At 39.9% G+C, this 24776-nt stretch overlaps 1 protein-coding gene across 4 annotated transcripts in view; it reads right to left on the reverse strand.

The window, feature by feature from the left end:
• c9h9orf3 (chromosome 9 C9orf3 homolog) overlaps window positions 1-24776 on the reverse strand; it is an 82795-nt gene that overhangs the window by 11916 nt on the left and 46103 nt on the right. For all 4 annotated transcript variants that reach the window (XM_011478980.3, XM_011478979.3, XM_020705811.2 and 1 more), the window contains one exon: window positions 4743-4859. In XM_011478980.3, coding sequence (XP_011477282.1) covers window positions 4743-4859 — 117 coding nt within the window. The remainder of the gene's footprint in view (window positions 1-4742; window positions 4860-24776) is intronic.

Genomic DNA, 24776 nt, shown 5'->3' on the forward strand with positions numbered 1-24776 from the left:
AGAGCAGCTGCCCGGTGCACACCCCCCCCCCCCCCCACCTTAAAAAAATGTATTTTTTATTTTTTACTGTGTTTCCTCCTGCAGGGCCCCTCTCTCTGACAGCACATGCAATTACACAGTGACATTCCTTCATTTATTACTGCATCACCGCCCTGACTTCAGCCCCGCCCTCCACTGCCCGTTTTTAAACATACGCAAAAGCTTTTCGACTGTTGATGAAGAGCTCCGTGTGTGCATGCTTACCGTTCCAAACCAGTTTCCATATTTCATACAGTCTGGGTCTCACGCTTCAGACGTGCTTGGAAACACGATGGATATGAAGGGTTACGGCTAAGAATTGCCACAGTCTCACAATAATTGCTCAAGAGCTATGAGGGATGTTTGGAAACCTTAAAATAGACTTCACCCAATCTGCACATCAACACATTTTCACCCGGAGGGAATCAACAGACTCTTCAGCCATTTGAGTCTCTCTTTTTTAATTGTTGTGTACACAATTTAAATGTCCCTATCAGCCACAAAAAAAGGATCTTCCACTACTGCATGGATCCCTCTTGAGATGCTTAACCAGCTTTAACTAGTTTAGGCATGACAATAAGTGCTCTGGTGGCATCTGGTGTGTGGATTGGCGGTGGATCATTTGGGTTTGGAGGGGTAGGACCCTTATGGATTCATCTGGCACACCGCATGGCCATTTGATCTGATTGGAATCTGCTGTTTGGAGACAGAGTGTTTATAAAAATGTGTGCTTTTAAGAGTTTCTTTTTGTTTTTGCTCCAATACTAAGAATTAAAAAGTTAAACGTTTCTATTAACACTTTCAATTGGGACGTAATTAGATTAAAGTTAACAAAAAATGTAGAATAAAAAAAAGGTTTTCATGTTTTCGGGGCGTTTGAAAAAAACATTTTCCACTCTGTGGTCGTGTAATTAGTTTATGCCTTCAAAAATGATTAAAGTAAAAATTTGTTTTATAAATAAGCTACATTTTCCAATATCAAGTAAATGGTTTTTTTAAAGTCCTACTTTTTATACTTTTTAAAAGCATTAGCAGTGGTCTTTTAATTATCCATTCATCTTCTGCCGTTTTATCCCTTTCCCTGTCACGGGATGCCGCAGCCTATCCCGGCCACATGCGGGTGAAAGCAAGGGACACCCTGGACTGTTCGCCAATCTGTCGCAGGGCCACAAACACACACCCATTCACACTCACACCTATGGACAATTTATAGTGACCATATTAACCTATGAAGCATGTTTTTGGACAGTGGGAGGAAGCCGGAGACCCCGGAGACCACTGCGCCACCGTGCAGCCGTCTTTAAATTATGATTATGGAATTTTAAGTCAAAGTTAAAAAAAAACTAGATTGGTTTTTAGGACATAGTTTCTGCAGAGGGGCAGGAGTTCATTCGAAATTTGCCTCTGAGTTGTAGGGTGGGACTGCTGGCACAGAGTAAGCCCGCCCCCACTTCCTGTTATCCATCTGCTTACACACTCTCCCGCTAGCTTACAGCCCCTCACAACATTACCGGTGTATCGAAAATGGCGAGGAGTATTGGAGCTGTCCAGCCGTCCACGTTTAAGCCAGATGTCAGCTCAGACGAGGAAAACAAAGACGAACACTGCTCTAGTCGTCTGCAAGTGGATGCATCAGAATGGAGCAGAGCAGGGAGCTTGTGGCTTGTCGTAGGTTCAACATCACAGGTCCAATCTTTTCATCTGCTCATGATTCACGATTTATATAAAGAAATGCTCAGAGATGCAATTTTAATATAAAGGTTTTTTTTATACATTTCCTTCATTATGAGAAAAAAACCCCACAAGAACAGGTTAAAACACCAAAAACACATTTTTATTAGAGTGGGTCTTCAATATCAGGATGGACCATATCCAAACGGAGTCTCGGCTCAGTGCATGTCCGAGTGTGGAGGTTTAATATCTTTACATTGGGATGCAAATGGTGCACAGGCCTGTTGAGTAAAGCAAGGCAAACCTGTTTATTTTGATTGTTGGTCTGAAGCCCCACAATCTCTTTAAGTTAAAGGCAATTTGAAGCTGCAGTTCTTTAAATGACCACTGAAGGCTGTTTTGTAACCCTTGTGCTATCCTAGCCACTTTAACATTGGGAGTTGGGTCATCTAGACCCACTAGAAAGTGGTTGGAACCTTTTTTCTTCAATGATTTGGGATCTTCACTGGTGTCCATGATTACATGAAATCTTTCCACCTTTATCCACCTTTGTCATGGTAGCAATAACACGTCAATGTAGGGGTGGGGTCATCTAAGATAGCACAAGGGTTAAAAGGAACAATGTCACATTGACATCTGTGAAAGGTGTTTTGAGTCATAATTCAAAGTAATATGCAATTCTTAACTGACAAATTAACTTGCAATTTGATCATGCATGCATGCCTGATTTTGAATTGTCAGTCAAGATTTGCATATTACTTTGAATTATGACTCAAAACAACTTCCATAGACTTCAATGTTAAAAAGTCCAACTATACACCAAACCCAAATGTAGGTTAGCCTAAATCAAAAAATGTTTATGGGGGGTTGAAAATAACCTGTTTTGATTTTCTAAGCATATTTATTAGTGGATTATTAGGGGCGTGGTTTTCTGATAAGCAGGTTCGGCCAAGTAAATTCCAGTCAACGGGCCTCAACTCACTTGAGGCTTCATTTTACATCAATCAGAATCCTATGGATGACGAGAAAGATTATCAGACAAGTGCCCGGCTGTTTATGATCGATCTACAAATGAGCTTTGGCTAATGACCAGTAAGAGCTGTTACTGAAAAGTCGGTTTTCTCCAAGGAGAATGGGGAGTGGAGATAGGTTATCAAGAAGGGAAGGATCTTAAAAAAAGTTCTGCCCCCAAAAAAAACCAGCCTGCTGCATCAGGCGGAGTTTTCTTTGTTATCTTATCTAGAGGAAGGGTTTAAGATGTGTCGAAAAGTTGTTTAGTCATTTTTACAGAGAACAACCCCCCTCCACTTTAGTCCCACAATACGGCCTGTGTTGCTGACCAACATATGGCCCCCCACACATAAACACACACTTACGCTTTCATGAAAACACCAACACGCACGCACGGACACAGGTAGAGTTACAAAGTGTACCACATCACATGGGGCTCATATAAAAGGAGGAGGCCAAAGTCACGCGGGCTCTCTCATACATGCGAACACATGCCCCGGCAGACAGACGAGCTCACACGCATAATCATGGTCACTGGGAAACACACGCAAAGGAGGCACATGTTTGCTCTCACGTTTGTGTTCATGTTCATGCAAAATGATCACCTCCCACCCTCAAAAGCTCTGTCATCGCTTTCGTTGAACGGCCTCTCACTTTTACAGATTTCTGCTCTTTGTGCAAAACAGCTGGTGAAACAATACAGAACAAAATCACGCCAAAAAGGGACACCTTAACGTGAGGGAATGAGTCTGCGGAGAATCCAAACTTCACAACTCGTGTGGCACGGAACCATGAAACGGAGAGACACGATGCGAAGGCTAGCAAGATGTGATAATAGGCTGTGATGCTCAAGTGATCCATCAGAGCTTTCACGATGCTTTCAGGGTCACCATATTACCAACCTCCTTTCAGACATCATAGCAGCCATTCCTCACATTCAGCGCTCATTTATTCTAAAAGGCTCCCATTCTCCGTGAGGCTGAACTGCACCCAGTTCTGTGTTTATCAGAGACTTTTAAACAGATCAGTCATCAATCACCTGGAGAGAAGGCCGTACCACACAAAGCAGCCAGACCAAAGGGGGGGGGGGGGGGTGCAGCTTCAAGCAAAGAGGAGGAAAATAAATAACCCTATTTATATAGAAAGAAGAAGGTGATTAACGTCCTCTGAAAGGAATTACTTACATTAGGATGGGGCCATTGCCTTTAAACAGGTGTGTGGAAGTTTGTTCAAGCGTGTTTGTCCATGCTCGACTATTGTGTATAATGGCTCAGCATATTTATAGCAAACACTCAAAGTCCCTTTTTTTTTTTTCCTGGAAACTGCAATGGAGAATCTGCCTCCATCTGCCAGGAAGCCTGAGTGAAGCCGGAGCCGAAGCCACTCTGCGTTTGGCGGATCTTAACCACAAGCCTGATAACTTGACGTCTGAAAGAAATTACGGCAGTTAAGTGTCTAAAAGCGCCTGAAAAAAAAATACAAACTTGTGTGATCTCATTAAGCGCTTTGAGCTGAAAGTTTGAACGTTTAAACGCAATTTTAGCCGTCTGGATTCAATACAGCCGCCAACTTTGCGCGACGGCGCATCTGAGCCCCATTATGTACATCACTGCCTCAACAGAACAGCTCATATAGTTAAAAGGAACTTGTTAAAAGCTAAATATGTATCAAATTTTTCTTTTAAAAATGCGCCATGTGTTAACGATGGGGGGGAAGTATAGGTGGTTTACAGGCTCTGGCGCAGAAATGTTTTCTCACTTGAGCTGCTGTATTCTGGGGGAAGGGACTTTAAAGTAACAAACTTTTCCACTATTCACACACAAAACAGAAAGAAAGACTGTTAATAGCACCAATAAAGAACGTTGTTCTGCACTAAACATGAAGTGAATAGTTGTGGGATTTAGCTTTCCTATTACAAGAGAATTTACTACACATCAATCTGCTTCCACTTTCATGACTGGAGGAGATTGTGGAGCTCGGATGCATACGCTCACTTGTCGGAGCATGTGTGCGTGGGTTTTTACGTGCGTGCAAGGTCTTACCTCAGCGTCTTGTCCGTGCAGATTGTAGATCTTGTGCAGGGCGTGCATGGATGCCACACTCTGCTGCGGTTCCTCCAACAGAAGTTCCAAAAGCAGCACGAGCTGCTCCGCCGTCAGCTGAAGTAAGAGAACAAAATATCCAACTTTTAAAAATCAAACTATCAGAACTAGCTGACTCATTTAGATGCTGATCATTGCTCAGCCACTCCCAAGAAGGTTTTTTGCCAGTTTAATTTTGTGCTGTGATGTGACAGCCCAGGGAGAAAAAAAATCCACATCAACAGAAATCAGGTGATTAAAACTTTTTCACACTGAATAAGATGTAGAACAATAAAACGGAGCTGAAATAGCAATCAAATAAATATGATAAATTTGGTCGATTTTGTGCCGCTGGGAAATATTACAGACCAAACAAAGCAGGAGACAGATAAATGAGGTACACTGGGTTTCAGGCGACCGGAAGAGTGAAACAGAAATAATCAAGCTGTTCTGAAGCAAAGCGAGGAGCCCTGTTAAAGAATGCACATCAAGAAAAAGACTTATATGCCCATTGAACGCAGTCAAATCCCAGACTGCAGCGACGCCAGCGATGGCAGGCTGAGAAGAAAACATGTGAAGCTTCCAAACACTTTCTGAGGTGGGTTTGAAGGAAGAAAGCCCATTTTCTTCTGATGAATACCATCTTCAGAGAAGAGTATTTTAGGAATCAGTGTGGGCAGCGATATGAGAGTGCCTTCCTCCTCTGGGGAACAGCTCTGCCCAGATTTGCCTTGCTCTCTACTGGGTACACCCAGCACTTACAGAAACACCTTTTTTCTCTGCACCCAGCCTGGGACCCAATTAATAGCTGGAAGCTCTGTGGAGACCGATGTGAAAATGAGTATGAAGAAGGATAGAGCCAAGACACAGAGGAGTACATCTTCTTAGTTAGGGACTGCAAAAAGGTAAGCATGCATCTAAGCTTATGTGATGCATAGTACTTAAAGAGTGTGTTTATGGTTCCCAGACTCCTTAATGCCGCCGGGAAGACTCCGAAGAAAAAACTGAAAAAATGTCAGCATGTAGCTGCTGGAAAAGAAGGAACAGTCATACTCACGCTGGCCAATAGTCAAATCAAACACTATTACTGCCACTGCACGCACGCACTCCCGAATGGCGGTGATCATCTAACCTCGCTGATCATCTGATATCCAGCCTTCCCTTCACCCTCTATTGACTCCCCTCCTCCATTTTGTGAAAGGCTGAGAGTTCCCTGAAGTGGCGTCTCCATCTCTAAAGAGCCTCTGTGGGGCCCACCCATGATCAGTCTGAGAGCCCCCCCCCCCTCCACATTAGAAAATAAAACACGGCTCTGGCTCCGGCATACTCGCAAACCCATCTGCGGTGACGACCTGTTTTGCCTAAATGTATTTGTGTTGCTATGGTGGTAATCAATACGTCTGCAGCAGTGTCTCCAAAAGCAAATTCCTGGTCAATGATGGTACATTTGAAACCATTTCACTTTGTTATTATTATCCTGACAGAGACGCACACGCTGTCTGACTGTCTCTGCTGTCAGATGTTACATTTCCACTGTGAACCTACTGACATGAGCAGCGATTACCTGACTCCTCTTAGAAACTCAACAAAGCGGGCCTTTCACTGAAGAATTCCACTTTTTGTTGTCAAAAAGGTAAAGCTGGGAGTGTAGGTACCCTTTAGAGCTTTGGTGTTCCCTACTTAACCCTTAAAAAATGTTTGAAACGAAGAACTATTTAATCCATCAGATAATTAGTTTGGCTTTTACTGTAAACTTGGCTCATGCTTGAGTAAAAATATGCTCCTAAGGAGACTCTAAATTCAGAAAGAAATAGAAGTACTCAACTTTATGTACTTTTGTACTAGTACTTTGCATAGTCTTTGACTGCAAACCCTTTATGAAAATGATATACCGGTAGATATGTGTTCCTGCATGTATTCTGCACATCTTGATTTATCGAAATGTCCAACAAACCATGCAGAGTTAATGGGGGGGACTGAGTGTCTGCACCTTTTAAGGTTCACAGTGGGATTACTCAAAGGTTTCCCTGTGCCTTTTTATTTATACAAGGAAGTCTTTCCAGCTCAAATGAAGGATTGCAAATCTGGTTGTGTGGATTTCTGGTTCTATCCTGTCGGTTGATGATTTAGTGATTTACATTGCAAGCGTCGCTTGTTTACAGCAGTTACTTAGTTTGTGGTTTGAATCTTCTTTAACCTTTTGGATGTCAAATTTAAGTTTATACTGTTTGTTTTTTAACCCTTGTGCTATCCTAGGCACTTTAACATTGGGAGTTGGGTCATCTAGACCCACTAGACAGTGCGCTGAACCTTTTTTCTTCAATGATTGTGAAACCTCAAAGGTGTCCATGGATTACATGAAATCTTTCCACCTTTATCCACCTTTGTTATGGTAGGGAGAACACGTCAAAGTAAGGGTGGGGTCATTTAAGATAGCACAAGGGTTAATGACACCAGTAAAGTATCCTGTCTTTTAGGATTTAACACTGTCATTTCTAAAAAAAAAAGAAAAAAAAATACATGCATCACTGCTGAATCCAGCGAATTCACAAGGTCACAATTTGGTTGAATTTATGATTTAGCACAAATTCACATCTTTTTTTAAATGTTAATTTTATTTTACAACCAAATTGTTTGGTTGTTAAAAACAGTTTTTATGTCTAAAAATAATTCAAAACATTTATTTAAAAGAAGACCTGTAGATGATTTTGATATGAGTTGTATTTTGGAAGAACATGTTGATGAGCTTCAATTTATTTCTAAACCAAGCTCTTTAAATACATTTCTTTTCTACTATAATTTATTATAGTACATTATATACTCTTACATAGTTTTAAAACCTTCTTAGCAGTTCTTTACTAAATTAAAATCTTTTTTTTCTTTTATCGGGTTACATTTAATAAAAATTTCAACACTGACTCATGCGGTTCTACAAAGTCATGAGACAGGATATTTTATCACACACTGTCTACTATTTAAACAAATGTGGTGACATTTTTTGACAAAAATCTACACCACAAGCACTGAATTTTTGAGAATCCGCACAGATATTTCATGCTTAAAGTCTGACTGTGGCAGTTTTCACACACCTGACTCTGCGTCCACACAGAGAGGAACTGGTGAAAAGGTGAGCTCCATGGCTGAGTACTCTCTTATTAGCAGGTGGAGGTCTCTGAACGGCACATCAACACTTCGAAAGCCCTTAAGTACACTCCAACACACACACACTCACATGCACAAACACAGTCCCATGTGTGGCTCCGTTTCACTGCCATGGCTAGGTCATGAGTAACTCTAACAATAGCCCTTAATGGTAGAGTGCTGAAAATAGCCATGAAAGGAAAAACACAGTAAAACGCTGAATCGGAGCGATCCGAAGAGGGATTTCATAGCAGCTACTGTCTTCAAAGGTGAAGAATGTGACAGGTGTGTGTGTTTCCCTGTGCTCCAATCTGGATTGTAATCAAAAGCACACATATCAATGTACACAATCCACTTCAGTTCAAAACAAAGTCTGCTCCACCATATTGAGTTTAACCAACGCAAAGACCTCTGGGAAATCTGCTGCGGAAAGGTCCCTCCCTCTGAGTGACCTCTAAACCTCCACAGAACAACGACACACGCGCATGCACAAACACAGACTGTTTACTTACTGTAAGTGACTGACATCTCAATGAGAAGCAGCTATAGTAAACACAGGATATGACTTCCACCTCCAAATATAACAAAGTATAGAAAAGGGGGTTTCATTGTGAGTGGGAAGAGGGCCGAGCATTTGAACGGGATGGAGAGAACCAATAGAAGCGAAGACGTAGACACTTTTAGTGGGTGCTCACTTGTGTGTGTGTGTGGGAGTAAATGTTAGAACATAAATGTGGGAGTAAAACCTGCCTGCATCCCACCCGACAGTAGAGCCATTTCAAGCAGCTTTTGTCCCCACTAGATCTCATTTTCTCAGCGCTGAAGATTACAAAGGGTTGTTCGTATTAGACGTAAAATTAAAATATCTTTTCTCCAACAATTCAACACTTGTTCTGTTTCGCCATGGCAACGACCCTTTGATGCACTCCGGTACAACAGACCGGAGAGCTCACCATTGTCCTTCGGAGGCTGTTATGCATATACAACATCGATTAAAATATTTATTTAATTTATTGCTGGAACCCTTTGTCTGTGAAAACGGATTGGAACAGAAATAAAAAGTAAAAAAAGCAAAACTGAGAGAAAAAACAAAGTATACAACTGGACCGGCTGACTGCGGTTTCATGTCTTTACGAGTAAAACTGCACTCAATCTGACTTTGCTTCAAAGGTACACAGATGTATTGGTGATTTCAACTCCTACCCATGGAACACGGAACACTGGGGGAAAATATCCTGCCTGTTCAGTCACACAGAATCAGGGGGAGTGGAGCCGCTGACTTACTGTGACATTATAAAACCAAACTGAGATTTTTTTTTTTTTAGAGGCCATTGAACCGAGCCGGCATGCATGTGTGTGCGGTGCCATTCAGTCCTTTATTCCTGTCTGACCGCAGGCTCGTAAAAACACATTCTGGCACCAGGAGCTAAAGGACTCAGCCCACGCCTCAGGTACTAAGGTTTCCCTCTTTTCTTTCACTCCTATTGCTCCCTTTCTCTCTAGTCTGTTGTCTCTGTCTCCACGACTGTCTGTTACTGGTATCCATACCAACTCCTTTTTACTCCCTCCTTTAAAGGAATTAACTGTCTGCCTCCCCTCAATTAAAATCCCCTCCTTGTTTCCTTTTATATCTTTTTGTCCGCCTTTATTTCTTTTTTTAACTGGTGTGAGGGCAGGAAATGTGTACGGTCTATCAAACAGGAATGTTACTAACATCCTATTTTATCAACTATAGATGTAGGAAAAAAAAGTTGGTCAGAAGTGAAGCAGCTAAAAAGGAAAGTCAAAACATTTAAAGGAAATCTTTAAAAATATTGAGCTTGTGTGCTAAGATAGTTCAATTTTGACCTCATATTAATTAATAAATGTTGTTGATTAAACAAAGACAGGATCACCAGTGATGTCCCTTAATATCTAGATTCTAGAGTTTTTCACAGTGTTTCGTTTTGAACATTTAGTTTAGTTTTATAAAAATGTTATTTTTATTTGGTTTCATTTTCTTGTAATTAGGTTTTGGTTTCTTGAATTTTGTTTTCAATTCTTTAAAAAACATTTTTCACGATGATTTGTGATCTTTCATAAATGTTTGCATATTTGTTGAAGTGATTGGCACTTCAGGGCTACCATACTTATTCATGATTGAAAACAGGATATCAGAAGAAAAATAACTAAATAACATTATCCATCAAGTTCCTAAACTTCAAGATCTTTTTTTTATGAAAAGCAGGAGCCGTGCTGGAAACTAGCGGTAACCCAAAGGTAGACGAAAACCAAAACATTGTAATAATCCATATGTCATGAATCAGATCGAGCCGTCTTTTTGTTTCATGCAGATTTTCTGTGAAAGACACCATCAGGTGTCGGAGCTCATTGGTGAAACACATGCACCTTAACCAAAGAGCTGTCCGTCATGCTGTTTTTTAACAGCACCAGCCATTCTCTTGCACACACAAAAGAAAAGCTGTGTCTCTTGTCTGTGAAGTCAAATGTTATGAACTGTATGCTTGCATAAAAACTTGTGACGGATAAATAAAAGTTAGATTTCCAGTAAAAATCCTTTTCTCAGTGCATAAATTACCTCAGTTTCCCTGGTTTCTCTGTGCATGCCAGGTTTTTTATGTAGCATATAAGCACAATCAAGAATGTTCTGCTCCTGTTTCCCAAATTTAATATAAATCAGATTTTTCTTTTCTTTCTTTTGTTGGATTTTAGGTTGGGAAACATGCTTTATCAAGGTTAAGAATACAGTTATGTGTGCTGGAATAAAAACCAAGTTTCCCTGGTTACAGTCTATCATTGCAAACAATGCTTCCCTACTAGTCTTACATTATTTGAAAGGATAGATTTGACATTTGTTTACACGACATCTGAAAAACTTGGCAACTCAGGAAAGCTGATTGTCACTTGGTTACCAAACTGCTGGTAAAGTCAGGCAGCTTTCTGCTGAGTAAAAAAGTATGTTCCTCATGTAAATGCAGTTCTAGCTGCTGGACGCTGCGGTATCACATGTACACTCACAAAGCCTCTTTCAGCATGTATGTGAGAACTCAGAGAACGATACACGAGCAGAGACAGGAGGCTGTAAATGGTAAAAGTGAATTTAGATAAGAATGAATTCAAAGGGGATATGATATCCTGTAGGTCCATGAGGGCTAATAAGACATAAAACGACCTGCTGACACAGGGTTTGTAAACCAATTTGAGGTAATGGCTTGGAACACAAAAGAGATAGTAAAAGTTATCTATGATTCAAATGTTGCCCTTTAAACTTGCGCATCCAAGCTGTGTTCCTTTATCTTTTCCTCAAATGATGTCACACCTGCCGCGTTGCCATGATCTCCGGTCAGATGACCTCAACCAAGTCCGGCAACTCCGACTGAGTATCTGTAATTTAATCACTAATGGCACTCGTTTTTTTATTTTGCTTTGTCGATTGGCGACGGCTCTAATCAAAAAACACGGCAGCTGCAGATACTAGACGGTAATGTGTGACTGCTTTGAATGTGACAATGAGCTCTGAGTGCCAATCCAAGTGTTAAGAAATGTGTTTGTGTGATGATACACTCATGAGAAAAAATTGATCAAAACATTTAGAAAAAATGCATAATTTAAAAAAACAACATTTTTTTTCAAAAAATCCCTACAAGAATTAAAAAATACATTTGAGGGAGAAAGGACTTATGGGAAAACTGAGAAACCCACTCCAATCATTTTTTGATCTATTAAAAAAGCGTACCCGGTGGTCCTAATTATGCAATAAAAACAAAAAAATTAAAAACAGTTTCTGCAGAATGCTAGAAGTTCATTACGAATTTGCCTCTGAGTTGAGGCAGTGAACCCCGCCCCCTTCCCCTCCCTATTGCTGAGAGCTCTCTGTTTTCACTCTCTTCTGCTAGCTTACAGCCCCCCACAACCTCAACTAAGCCTTACCAATGCAACAAAAATGGTGAGCTGTATTGGAGCTATCCAGCCATACAGTTTTAATCCAGATCCCAGCTCAGACGAGGAAAAGAAAGACGTTCGTGGATCTATTTGTCTGCAAGTGGATGCATCAGAATGGAGCGGAGCTGGAGGCCCACCCAACATATTTTCTACATCACACACACTGCATGTTCTGTTTGCTCCTGATTCACAGCAATTTGAGTAAAGAAATAAGCAGAAAGACAAATTTAAGCTTAATATTCTTTATAGATGTCCTCCATCATCAGAAAAATATCAAAACATGTTAAAACAACCCAAAACTGAATTTTCATTGGTGTAAGTCTTTAAGAAGTTAAATTGTCAACTCTGAACTATACTATTGTAGTTAGGTATTAAGTTGTTTACTTCTTGTTATACATTAACACAAGCACAACATGCCAGCATTGGGTTTAAAAGCAACAGAAATGCACAGTGTGTGACCGAATCCCTGATCATCACAAGATGAGAACTTTGAGGGTCTAACTGATCCTCTGTGAGCTGGTTTCTGTGATGGGAACAGCTATTCGTGTTGAAGGGAAACCAACAGGGCAAGAAAACGACACAAACACAACATTAACAGCTTCACTAAACCAGTGAGCTGGCACGCACCGGCCACATATGTCTACCACTCATCAGATCGCTTTTTTTTTTTGGCCTTTCACCGCTTTGTTCTTTCTTTGTGCGTCTGCAGAAGGTGGGGTCCTTGTTATGTAAAAATCCATGTTAGTGCAATTTGGCTAATCACAAAGGCAATTAGCATGTTTCCTCTCCAACTCATCACCGCTCTAACTCATTGTCATTCAGTCATGCACACCTCCAAAAAAATGGGAACATTTAATTAATCTCTGGCACTTTGTGCTTTGACGCAAGCTGCAAATCTTGCCGTCTCCAGTGGATGCCTCCCTATCCTCCCTCTTCCCATTCCTCTGCCCTCCACTCCCATGATCTGTTGTTTCATTCCCAGAAGAGACACAAACAACGTCTCAAACACAAAACCCTCTTTAAAAGGCTTATATGTCATTTTTGTCTGACTCTTTTCTTTTTTTTCCTGTTTTGCAAAGTGCATTCTCTTCTAGCAAGGCTGGATCGCTGCTTGCACCATAATGGATGGAGAGGTAGATAAAAAGACATTCTTTTTTCTATTGACTCAACAGTCTTTATAGGAAGGGTACAAACAGCCTTAATGGAGCATTTTACCCTCACAGCATGAATCCAAAGGGCGGCTGAGAAAGGGATTGAACTCAGCTCTCAGTGGTGGCTGTTTTGCCCCTGCACCATCCTTAGGCCTTTGTAAGAAAGATGCTTTTGAAATTAAACTGGGACTTAATCTGTAGCAGTTGTACTTCAGTGACACAAACAACCTGCTTGATTTCAGCCTAAAAACGATGAGCAAACTTATGACTTTTAGTTTTTTTTTTTAATTAAAGGTGAGTTAAAATAATTTCCACCCAAAAAGCTCTAAAATAAAAGCACTTATGAAGTTTTGTTTTGTTTTTGCAGTGAATTTAAGTTAACTTAAAGAAATGATCCACAGTGGCCAGCAGTTTTCAGACAGATTTCAAACAATATGGCTTCAAAATCTCATATTTTACAACTTGGGGAATCCTAATTAGGCTGAGCAATATTTTACTGACAATTTCTGAGATCATAATGGATCCCGTAATTCTGTGGAATTCCAGTGGGATGGGAGGTAATTTCTTTTTAATCACATTACGACGACAAGAGAGGAATGATGACAAACGGGAGTGAGGAGGAGTGGAAAAAATGTCCATGCGTATAGATTCATTTCAAATGTGAAGACTTTCTATATTTGAATGAAAAAAATCTGTCATTTTAATTGATACTTTAATCTGGCTCATCTAATTGGTTAATAATAACCAGGCAACTGAAACAACACTGATGGAAAAACACGCTAATGCTGATGTGAAGGCAGCAAAGTAAAGATATATATTGTTGTGGTCAGTGAAACACCATGTGTTGATTTTCTGACCTGTCAATCAAAACCACCTCACACAAATTTCAACATCTCCTTGTGATTTTTGATTTCTGCGTTCACACCAGAATGCTCATTGAAGTGGTCTGAATAGGCGGAGAATGTCAATAACTTTCAGACCTACGTCTAATTTAGTTTGCTGTCCCAGAAGTGAATCAGAAACTGAAGCAGAGTCCACTGCCTGGAATCAGTTGGGGGCCGTATTATCTGACCAAACCAAAGAATGGGTGGCACCCACAAGGAGAAAAAGGCGGTGCCTAAGATATCCAGTCGTCTTATTTCTATGTAGAAAAATTAGCTGCAAAAATAACTCATGTTTCATTAAAAAATGTTCTTCAGTGTGGCATATGGACAGAATTGACTCTGAATAGCTTAAGAAAAGCTTGATACATTCTACTGTCAGAGTGGTTTATTATTAAAATGAGCTTAAAGCACATGAGTGGATGAAAGTGGATTCTACACTAATGTTGTTTACCAAAGTCATAATAGTAAATGCCATGTTTGACTCTGTTGCATTTTTATTTGAGGTAGAGCTGTTGTAGCAGAAGGGGGTCTTCTTTGATGCATTGAATTTTATTTTGAAATGAACTTGCATGTAGTGCTGTCAAAAATAAGTTCAAACTGTTCTATAAAGAAAATTATCACACTTCAAAATTCAATGATTATAAATATGTAAAAACTACATGGAATGAATGGCTTAGTGGCCACAAAACGATAAAATGAAGTGTATTTTCTTAAACTGTAAGGTGGAACTTTTTGGCTCAGGCTGGCTCTTTTAGTGCTCTTTTAGTGCTAAAGGTTGCAGACCTCTGGAGTAGCCTCTTCAGTTTCACGCCTTGAGCTGTTTTTCCAGGTAATTGTAATTTTCTGTGCTTCTATCGTTTACTTCCTTTGCTTCACTTCCACAGTTCCCTCTCAACAGAACCAGGATCCTCCAACAGAGCAGGTCTTGAATTCAGGTGAACTTTCACATGGCACAAAAGTGGACTATCCAAACCTATAAACCTGGTGAGAATCAAACATACCGTGAATGCGCACTAAAAAAGAACCAGGATTGTTTTGTCTGGTCAGTATGGGACAGAATATTGAAATATTTATTGAAAATTATTTTAGTACGAAAAACTGCTTATTTTAAAGCATTACTTCTTACTACTTACATTATTTTTTTGACTCACTGATTTTTATGAATGGTCCATCACATCACTGTGAGTTCAAAAAATCATTAGTATCAGCAATAACTATGTGACAGCATCCTATGTGAAGCAATGCCTCCCTGCTTGATGCTCAGCATTGAGGCATTAAACCCTCAAATGTGTGGCTGTGGCTGCAGTTCACCGTTCCCACAGGGGACGGGTCACATTTTTGCACACCCAGGTGTGTGACAACTGATGGGCCTTTAAGCCAAAGTGTTGAATGATGAAAGTTCGATTGGTTTTTAGGGACTTTTAGGAGTGAAAGGGGAAAATTTAGGCAAAAAGTACAGCGGACTTCTCACATTCTTAAGAAATCTGCTAGTTAGTTGATGCTCAACACAAACAGATTGAACGCAATACTGCAACACTTGCAGGGAACCATCTAAAAAAGTTTTTTTCTAAGAAAAGGTGAAAAAGTGTGAAATGTGAGTGAGGCTGAAAATAGCCCTGGTTTCATTTCCTCAGATCATTTGTTCTATTCCTATCCAGTGATGGGGAGAACAGCCTGAGGTTGAAGTTAATATCATCTTAGCTGGAAAATAAATAAATAAATGAAAGATGTGGTAAACGGCCCCCTTCTCGTTTCCTTTAATTCTTTTGAGCACATGGTTTATTTTAACAGTGTTTTCTAAAACCTGCGGATTTCCTGGAAAACCTCAAACTGTCCAGTTTATTCTTCAGGCTTTGAACAAACCTGGACACCTGAAGAAAAACAGATTCCAGAGGTCAAGCCTTCGGTCTTTATTGTAAATTATTGAGCTGACGGAGCGCGTCATACCCTTGAATCCTGTTGTGTCATTTCAGAGCGGCTTGGCCCAAATGTCAGCATGCTAACTAAAAGTTAAAAAAACAACAAAAAAAACATGCAGAGACTTCAATGGAGACCGTGCAAAACGCCCCCAGAAAGCCAGCAGATTTGCTCATTTCAGTCATGTTTAGTGAAATGATAACATTGAGAAGGGTTTAAGACAAACATGCACTGCAGATGACCTCCAGAAAAGAGATAACATCTACTGGTAAGAAGGAAGAAGACAGTGCGCTGTCTTGTCTTTTTCCTGCTATGGCTTTTGCTTGAACTGCATGACTGCATAAGTTTTTTCATTTGCTCATGTGTGTGTGTGTTGGAGTGTGTGATGTCTCCGGTGTGAACTCCAGCCTGACCGGGCTTAACCAGCCCGAGCTGACAGAGGTATGCAGAATGGAATAAACCCAGATCTCTGCTGCACAGACAGAAAGGAAGACACAGCTGTGGAGTCGTACACACTTTTAAATGTCCATGCACGCACACACGCACGCTCGTGAACACAAAGCAAGAAAAAAAGGAAGACAATAGAGGCAGGTATTAGAGGGTGACAGAGGGCAATAGAGGAAACCAGAGAAAGCAACAGCAGGAACATCAAAGAGAATATTAGACGCAAAGGAACCTAAAGTGTGGTGCTTTCCATTAATTCACTTTGTACAACAAAGATCTAGCAGAAATGTCGGGCAGATTTAGTTAAAATTGAAAAATCCAACATTTTTGATGCTTTCATTTGATTTGGTTTCGCACACTGCAAAAACCGAAAGGATCAAACTGGGGAAAAAACACCATCACATAATAAATGTTTCACTCTAATCATCTAATATTCTATTTTTAAAGAGTCTTCCCCGTGGTCTTTAAATGATAATTATGCCACCTTAAGGCAAAACAAAAAGATATCCTGTGTCATTTTCGAGGACATAGTTTCTGCAGAGGTAGGTAGTTGCCTCTGAGTTGTGTGTGGCACTTTTGGCGCAGACTAAATCCTGCACTCATTTCCCATCATCCCTTTGTTTACACTCTTACCGACAAGCTTACAGCCCCTTCCAACCTGAAGCTAACATTACCAGTGTTATAAAAATGGCGGGCAATATTGGAGCCAAAAACACAATTTTCATTCAAGTGGGTCTATATAGCAGCCTCTTAAAAGAAGAATTGACAAGGGAGGAAGACTACAGTAGTGGGTCATCTGGCTGTCAAACATTGATGTGCCTCTTCACTTCTTCACTGCAACATGTTTTCTAAGTAGGATTTGAGCTGTGGGATTGTTTTTGCCCCACTTTAAATGCACGTCGTCTATTTTACTTACAATCTTTGCCTCACTTGTGCTCTTTGGTTTGCTGTAAAGTCCATCTGTCCATCAATGAGCTGCAGCAGCCAAACAAGACCCTCGTTTCTGGACAGAATGTCCATGGTTCCATTGTTTTGTGCTCGCCAGAGTTCAGGTGAGATTTTACAACTGCTAAACAGAAAACAAACTATTTAAAACTATTAAAAACGGATGACTTCGGTCTCTTGTTAAAGCTCTTAAAAAAAAAAAAATCAAATCTATGAACACTAATAGTCCTTTGGATGTGTGTACTGCTGTTCTTCCTGCATGTGTAAATCTGCCTTACTGTTTGTTTGATCTTCTTCAAAAGTGATAACGTTATCTTATTTTTATCTTTTTCTTTACTTTTGTCTGTCTCAGAGATGAAAACAAGAGATTTTGCAATAATTTGGAGCTAAAAATCTAAACAATTATTTACAATGTTTTATCTGTGTATTTTTCCTGTTAATAAAGATTGAAAAAATATGTCAACTTTAGTAGATTCCCTTAAAGGTTGCATCAATGTGAACATGCTTTTTTAAAAAAAAAAAAAAAAAAAAGAAATGTTTTTTTTAGTCTAGTGTAAACATGCAATTCATGTTTCTGATCCTCAAGTATCCAATGTTTTTTTATGCTGTACACTATTTTGTCAAAGGAACTTTGGACATTTGGCCTCATGATCCTGCTAATTGTAAAATACTCCGTTTTTCATAAACTAAAAGAAGGAAAAGTGCAAGATGTTGTAAAAATGATCAAGCAGATGAACCAAACCAGCATTTCTGTTCAGTATCTTCAAACATATTTTTTTCAAGAAAGTAATTGAACACACTGACTCAATTTTTTTATGCACTACGTTTACTCCTTGCATCTTTTACGGTATATTCCTATGATTTCTGTTAATCAAATTCTGGAATCAAGTCAGAAAGTGTCACGGATTTCTCTTTGTTTTGCCTTTACTATTCAATTATGCATCACAGAAAAATGACAAAAAAAGATAGATTAGCTAACTTTACTGTAATGCACAAATTCATTTTTATTATCAGGTTTTTATTCCACTTCATTCATCCATTATCTTTGCGAATGCAGCCCTTTTAGACAGCTGCTATTTGTATTATGTCACTTATGTGATTTTATTTTACTAGTTTTGCAGAACAGATGCTAAAGAAACACTTTGACTAACTATAACCTCAATAATAAATTATTCAAAGGTTATAAAATCCCATCTTTTGGTTTTATTACTGTCTGCACTGATTTCAGTAATGGCTGGGAACATTACATCATGCAGCTGATATTACTTATTTGTGAGCTTGATGGTATGTTTCAGTGTGTTTTTGACTAAGCTAAGCGCTTCGTGTCTGTCAGTGGGTGCCGCAGCCTCCCCAGTCATTACCACGAGAGACAGATGTTAAAGCACTCAGCACGTTGTGTTCTCATTCGCTCACATAGACACTGCATTACGTACAGTGCCTACAGAAGAGGTGAGGTGATGCCTAAATCAGGTTTTATGTGAAAAGCATTGATTCATTTCCCACCACTAAAAAAAAAAAAAGAAGCCTGCTCCCATTTTACGGCCCAGAACGATATTGACCACGACTCCACTAAACACACATCTAAAGTGTCACCAGTTTTACCGCCGGGACCTCCACGCTGCCATGCGTTTTATGGCACCGCCTTGCACCGAATGTCTAAATTCATGTTGGAATGGACTCCAAAACGAACAATGTGCATTTGTGCGAGAGACAAAGTGTTCTCCTTGTACGTACTGCTGCAGACATATTCAGCAGGCTGTTCCCTTTCTCTCAGTCCCTGATGTGTTTTCCATGTGTGCTGGAAAGACAAACACAGCTGCACTTTAATGACACTCAAATGCTTCTGGGATTCAGAATGGGATGTTTGTGTGCGCGTGTGCATGCATGAGTGTTTGTTCTTTTTCACCACTTGAGAGTAAAGCCTGCCATAGCTCCTCCCACATCACCAAAGTCGGGGCTTGTAGCTTTGCATGTGGCAGCATCTGTGGACACTTTTTGTGAGGGTTACTTAAAGTTGTAAGAATTAGTCGCAGGACAAGGTCATTCTTAAGACTCTAATATCTAATATTCTGTTTGGATTGTTCAATCTCGGTTTGCATGTAAGCATGAGACCTAAAAGAGCAGAGCATCAAAATCTTAGTTCACTTTCCTTCTATTATATTGTGATGTAATACTCCACTAAAATGACCTGGCTTTAATGACCAGCTTTATCCAGACGTACAGTCTTGAGCCAGATAACATCTTAGATGAGGAAAATGAAAACGTACATGCATCTAGTCGTCTACAAGTGTAGTTTCTACATCACAACTATGACCTTTTTCATACTGTCTACTGCATACTTTTTCATCTGCTCCTTATTTACAACAAATTGAACAAAGAAATGCAATTTGAGTTAAAATTTCTTGGACGCCCACTCTAAAATGATTGTGTTGTTGGTGTTTTCAACAAGTTCTTGGGGGTTTTTTCTCTTGATGAAGGACATACGTTTTTATTTAAATTGTTGTGAATCAGGAGCAAATAAAATGTCGTTGGAAAAAAGCTTCTACCTGTGACGTAGAGAGCTCGGAGGTCCCTGCTCCACTATATTCTGATGCACTTGTAGACAAATGAATCCATAAATGTCTTTGCTATCCTTGTCTGAGCTGGCATCTGACTTAAAACTGTACTTGCTTGTCATATTTGTTGCACTGTTAATGTTAGGTTGGGGTTGTGAGGGGCTGTAAGCTAGTAGGAGAAGGGAAACAAAGGGATTATGGGAATTGGGGGGCTTAGACTGCCCCACCAGGCTGCTCCTCTAAAGAAACAATAAAATGACACCGTTTTTTTTTTTTTTAATAAAAACAGCATAATCATAAATGAAAAAACACTGGGAACGCGTTTAAAATAGATTTAAAAAATATCGGCGAGGGAATTTAAGCATCATTTTTGTTATGCATGTCTTCCATCATCAGAAATATGCCACCAGAACATGTTAAAAACACCGAAAACACCTTTTTCATTGTAGTGGGTCCTTTTATCTCAATTCCATTTAAACTATCCCATCACATGATCATATCTGACATCTAGTCTTTAAAACTGAGTGTAAATGTGTCTGCAAGTTTGCAAACATTCGAGTAAATATTCCGCTTTGACAAAAGGCTTGTTAGGCAACACTGAATGGGGAAGTCTGCTCACCCCTCATTCACAAACACAGACTGAAGCAGCAGGGAGTCCGTAGATGAGACGAGACACGCCATGAGCTTCAAATGACCCTAAACACTGAACTGCCGGCGAGTGATAAATGAGACAAATATTCACAACCACTTTCTTCCTCTCTCTCTTTATATCCCCCATCTTTCCCTCATTAACTCAACATAAATGGGGCCGTATCTCCCCCACCAACTGTAAACAAGAATCTTCTCATCTCTGACTCTTGCACCACGTATAACATTTTCCTTTCATTTCATTCTTCTTGTCTTGCTGCTTTGCTGTACTGTCAAACGGGAAAACAGGTTTTTTGCTTCATCAGCTTGACAGCCGGGAAGCGTCTGGGCTTTACTTTTAAGTCTCTTTACACAGAGAGATCCTGTCGTATCGCAGCACGACTTCAACTTCTTACATGGGAGAAACATTGACAGAGGAATGCACAAAGTTGCCTTTTTCAAAAGTGGACACACCGGGGTTCGTGTGCTAGTTTGACACGCCACACAACAAAGGCCATAAACTGTTACTTATTCAAACAATCAGATAAGTGACCTGCATGGTTTCACTAGCATGTAGGCATGGATCTACAGCTCATCGATTCAAAGACAGCTATGAATCAAACAGCCATTGTTTGCCACACCGATCTCCTCGTTTTCCCACACAAGCCGTCCTTAGCAGTCAGCACTTTCCAAAACAGATCCAGCAGAAATTGATGAAGCTAGTAAGATACTCTTATTGATCTGTTGTTTTACTCTAGCTCTGTTGTCTCTAACTGACCTGCACTCACCCTCTCCCTGAATTTTCCTCTGTTTCTTTTGTTCTTCCACTTTTACTATCTTGCTCGGTGCGAGCAGGGCAGGCTCGTGCGTTGGCCATTTATGCTCACAGGAATGTGCCAATGCTTTCTTGTGTGGGCTATTGGGTCCTTGTTTTTCAATATGCCCTGAGGTTGTTCAGCTAAAAAATTTGAACGCTTTCGCCATTTCCTTTCTGCCACTTTCCAATATTGCGATATAAGACGCATAAAATTAGATTTTCAAGATAAAATACACCCCAGATCAGTACAGCTAGCCTTATTTTCCCTCCACCATGTATTCATATGTTCTGTGCAATGTTTTACGTTGTTTTTCATTTGATCACTGAAGCCTTCAGCGGTGTAAAATGAGACAAAAGTAGTGGCTCCGAATGAAAGTCGGGAGGATTTCAACGGCAATCAGGAAAAATAACTTAAAAAAGAATTGTTGAGACACAACTTTCCAAGACGAGCAGCACCACATATATAATATAACCCCTTCATTAACATGAGAACTTTCTATGTAGGTTTTACCCCATATATTTTTGAAAAATGTTATTCAAAAAAGTTACAAACGACAAATGGATGCTTAAATTAAAAGCTCTTAAGCAGGAAAAATATTTACTTTGTTCAAACTTTCTCAGTTTAATGGCTTGAAAGTTTTCTCTTAATAATGACAGCAGGAGACGGATTAGAACCAAATATCAGTCACCTCACACAACAAGAAACCTCTGAACTACCTGCAAAAGCCATCATTTTTGGGGATCTTAAAAAGCAATCTGACAGCGAAAAATTGCAATTTTATTCACTTTTTCCATTTTTTTCATTCTTTTACTTTTTACAGCTGACCTACTTGTGTAGCACTGCATATTCGACTTATCTAAAAAAGAGGGGAATGCCTGACCTGAGTTAAGAAGGAGCTGCTTCCTGAGGTTGGACGGGTTTCAGTCTCTGGCTGTTAGGTTCAAATGTGAGACAATTTTGAACCATCAGAATGACCTGATGGACAACAGTATGGTGTGCTTTGCTCCTGTAAGCTTACGTTCCCAACATAACATTACATGGTACAACAAAAATGGCGAGCAATATTGGAGCTATCCAGCTGTTCAGTTTTGAGTCAGATGCCAGCGCGGATGAGGAAAATGAAGACGTGCATTGATCTATTTGTCTGCAACTGGATGATCATTATAAAGCAGAGCAGGGCGCTTGTGGCCCACTGTTTGTAGCACCTATGTCACAGCTACAGGTTTTTACCAACGGCATTTTATCCCCTGCAGTTTGAATAAAGAATTACTAAGAAATGCAATTTTAAGCTTAATTTTCTTTATATATGTTCTCCATCAATGAGAAACAAGAACATGTTAAAAAATACCAAAAACACAATTTTCCTTGGAGTCGGTCTTTAAACGTCTGGCAAAAATGCCTTCGTGGTACAGGCATACCCAAGCAAGAAAACACTGCAGAGATTGAATCTCCAAGGCCAACAGCAAACGCCTCTGCATCCTTCAGGAACAGCTGGAAGAAGTGGTTGCAGAAGCATCATTTTTGACATTTTTTTAAAGTGGTGAATCACATGTGGATAAATGGATGCATGTGTTGAACAGTAACTAAGCCATCAAGCTCACAACAGTTGTCATCGGAGCTCAAGCCAGGAAAAATGTATGAATAAAGGAGATTATCATTGAATTGGACACATAAAAGTAAATCACACGCTGTATTAGAATCACCACAAATACAATTTCCTATCGTTCATCATTTATGATCCTTCCAATCTTTTTCTAGAGTTCGTATTGCAATTCAAAAAGACATTTAAGCTTAATTTGAAAGCAGGTTGGATTTCTTAGCTTCTCTCTGTAAGTGCTTTCATATGTTTGCAAAGCTCAGTTCTTATTTTATTTCAGGACAATTAAAGTGGCTGTTACTCATGACAGTGGAGTCACACAGGGCCTAAGCTGATCACCAGTTGCTCCTCAGAGGGAGGAATACACGCACACACAAATGCAAACACACGCATATGCCTTTTCTCTTCCGACCATTTCCCATCCTGATGTGAAGTCTGGCCGGAAACAGTCATTTCCCTGAATGTTCCCATCTCTCCTCCGGCACACTCCCTCATACCTGATTCATTGCCAGTAAATCACAGTAAGAGACAGAGTGAAACGGAGTTAGGGCAGAGTCAGAGTTGGGGTAAAAGATTAAGAACAGCGGAGAAGGAAAGGGAGATGACAACATAAACCAGAGCGCACGGGAAATTAGAAATGAGAGATGAGCAGATTCCTCACAGCGGTTTGGCTTACACAACTATCCAGCAGTCGGGCCGGCTGTGTGCATCCGTATGGAAATTCGATATGTTTGTTCAACTCAAATCATTTCAGTTTGAGAAGTTTGATTTGTTAGAAAGACCAGACGTGCAATTGTTTTGCTTGATACTTAAACTGAAATAAAAATTTAGCTTTTTCCCCCCAAAATCTTTGCCTTTTTTAAACAAAAACATTTTGGTTATATAAGCACCAGTCACCACTGTTTCCCACCACTTCCTTAATAAATAGATAATAATTCAAGTAAGACACAGTCTAAAATATTTTAACAGTTCTCAGCATTCTGTATTTTTAATTGCTAAAAGCAAAAGAGTCACTTTTCTTTTAAAAATGTTCTTTTAGCTGCACGTCTGACTGTTAGCAATGCAGACAAATGGTCGCCAAAAAAAGAGGTAATTGTTTGATGTGTTTGCAGAGTCTAAACAGCAATTAAGAAGAATTTTCTTAGATCAGAAAAATCCTGATAAAGTCTTGTTTAAGAGCAGAGATGACACGGTTTCATAAGCAAGGCTGAAACAGCCAGAAAGAGCAGAGGATCAGCCGAAGTCGGCTGAAGTTTGTTGATCTGGCATTCGTGACGGGGAATATGGTGCCCCTTCATGTTTGGAATTGGGAAAACATAAAAACAGCACAAAGAATGAAAAACACCATAAATCAGTCCGAGGAGAAACACCGTTCAGGTCTGGAGGAAGGCTGAAAGTTCAAATTAAGGCTAAACGCCGGAGACTTCAAATTATAGCGTGGGTTAGGGAAGCAAGGGTTTCTTTTTCTGTCTTTGTCAACCCTGCACAGAGGTGGAGTTTGCTCTGATAGATCTGTAGGATAAATCACCACAGTAATATCTCAATAAGAAAAACGTCAAACAATCCATAAAAAAGGATTGGAAAATGATAGAAATAAACTTGAGAACAAAATATTTGATGGGCAACCTTCTTTTTTAAACAGAAAAACAGAAAGTATAATTTTTAAAGTGAACTTACTGACAAAGTAAAACAACTTTTATCTTTCTTGCCGTCTCAGTTACATGCACCACCTGTGAACCCCACCCAAATGATGAAGCCCTTGATCATGTCCCCTCACCTGATTACTCTCCCCCACAGGGGCTCCAGTTACCACTGCCAGTTCCCCTGTCCAACCATCAACAGCAAACCCCAATGAATCACAAAGACATTTCAGTCCACGCTTAGTCTACCAGCATTTCTTCCTGGGTTTACATCATCGCCCAGAAAACAGAAGCTAGCCTCTGAATCGTTGTGGCGTGCAACCATTGCAAGGCC

The sequence above is a fragment of the Oryzias latipes genome, chromosome 9 (assembly GCF_002234675.1).
Source record: "Oryzias latipes chromosome 9, ASM223467v1".
Lineage (NCBI taxonomy): Eukaryota > Metazoa > Chordata > Actinopteri > Beloniformes > Adrianichthyidae > Oryzias > Oryzias latipes.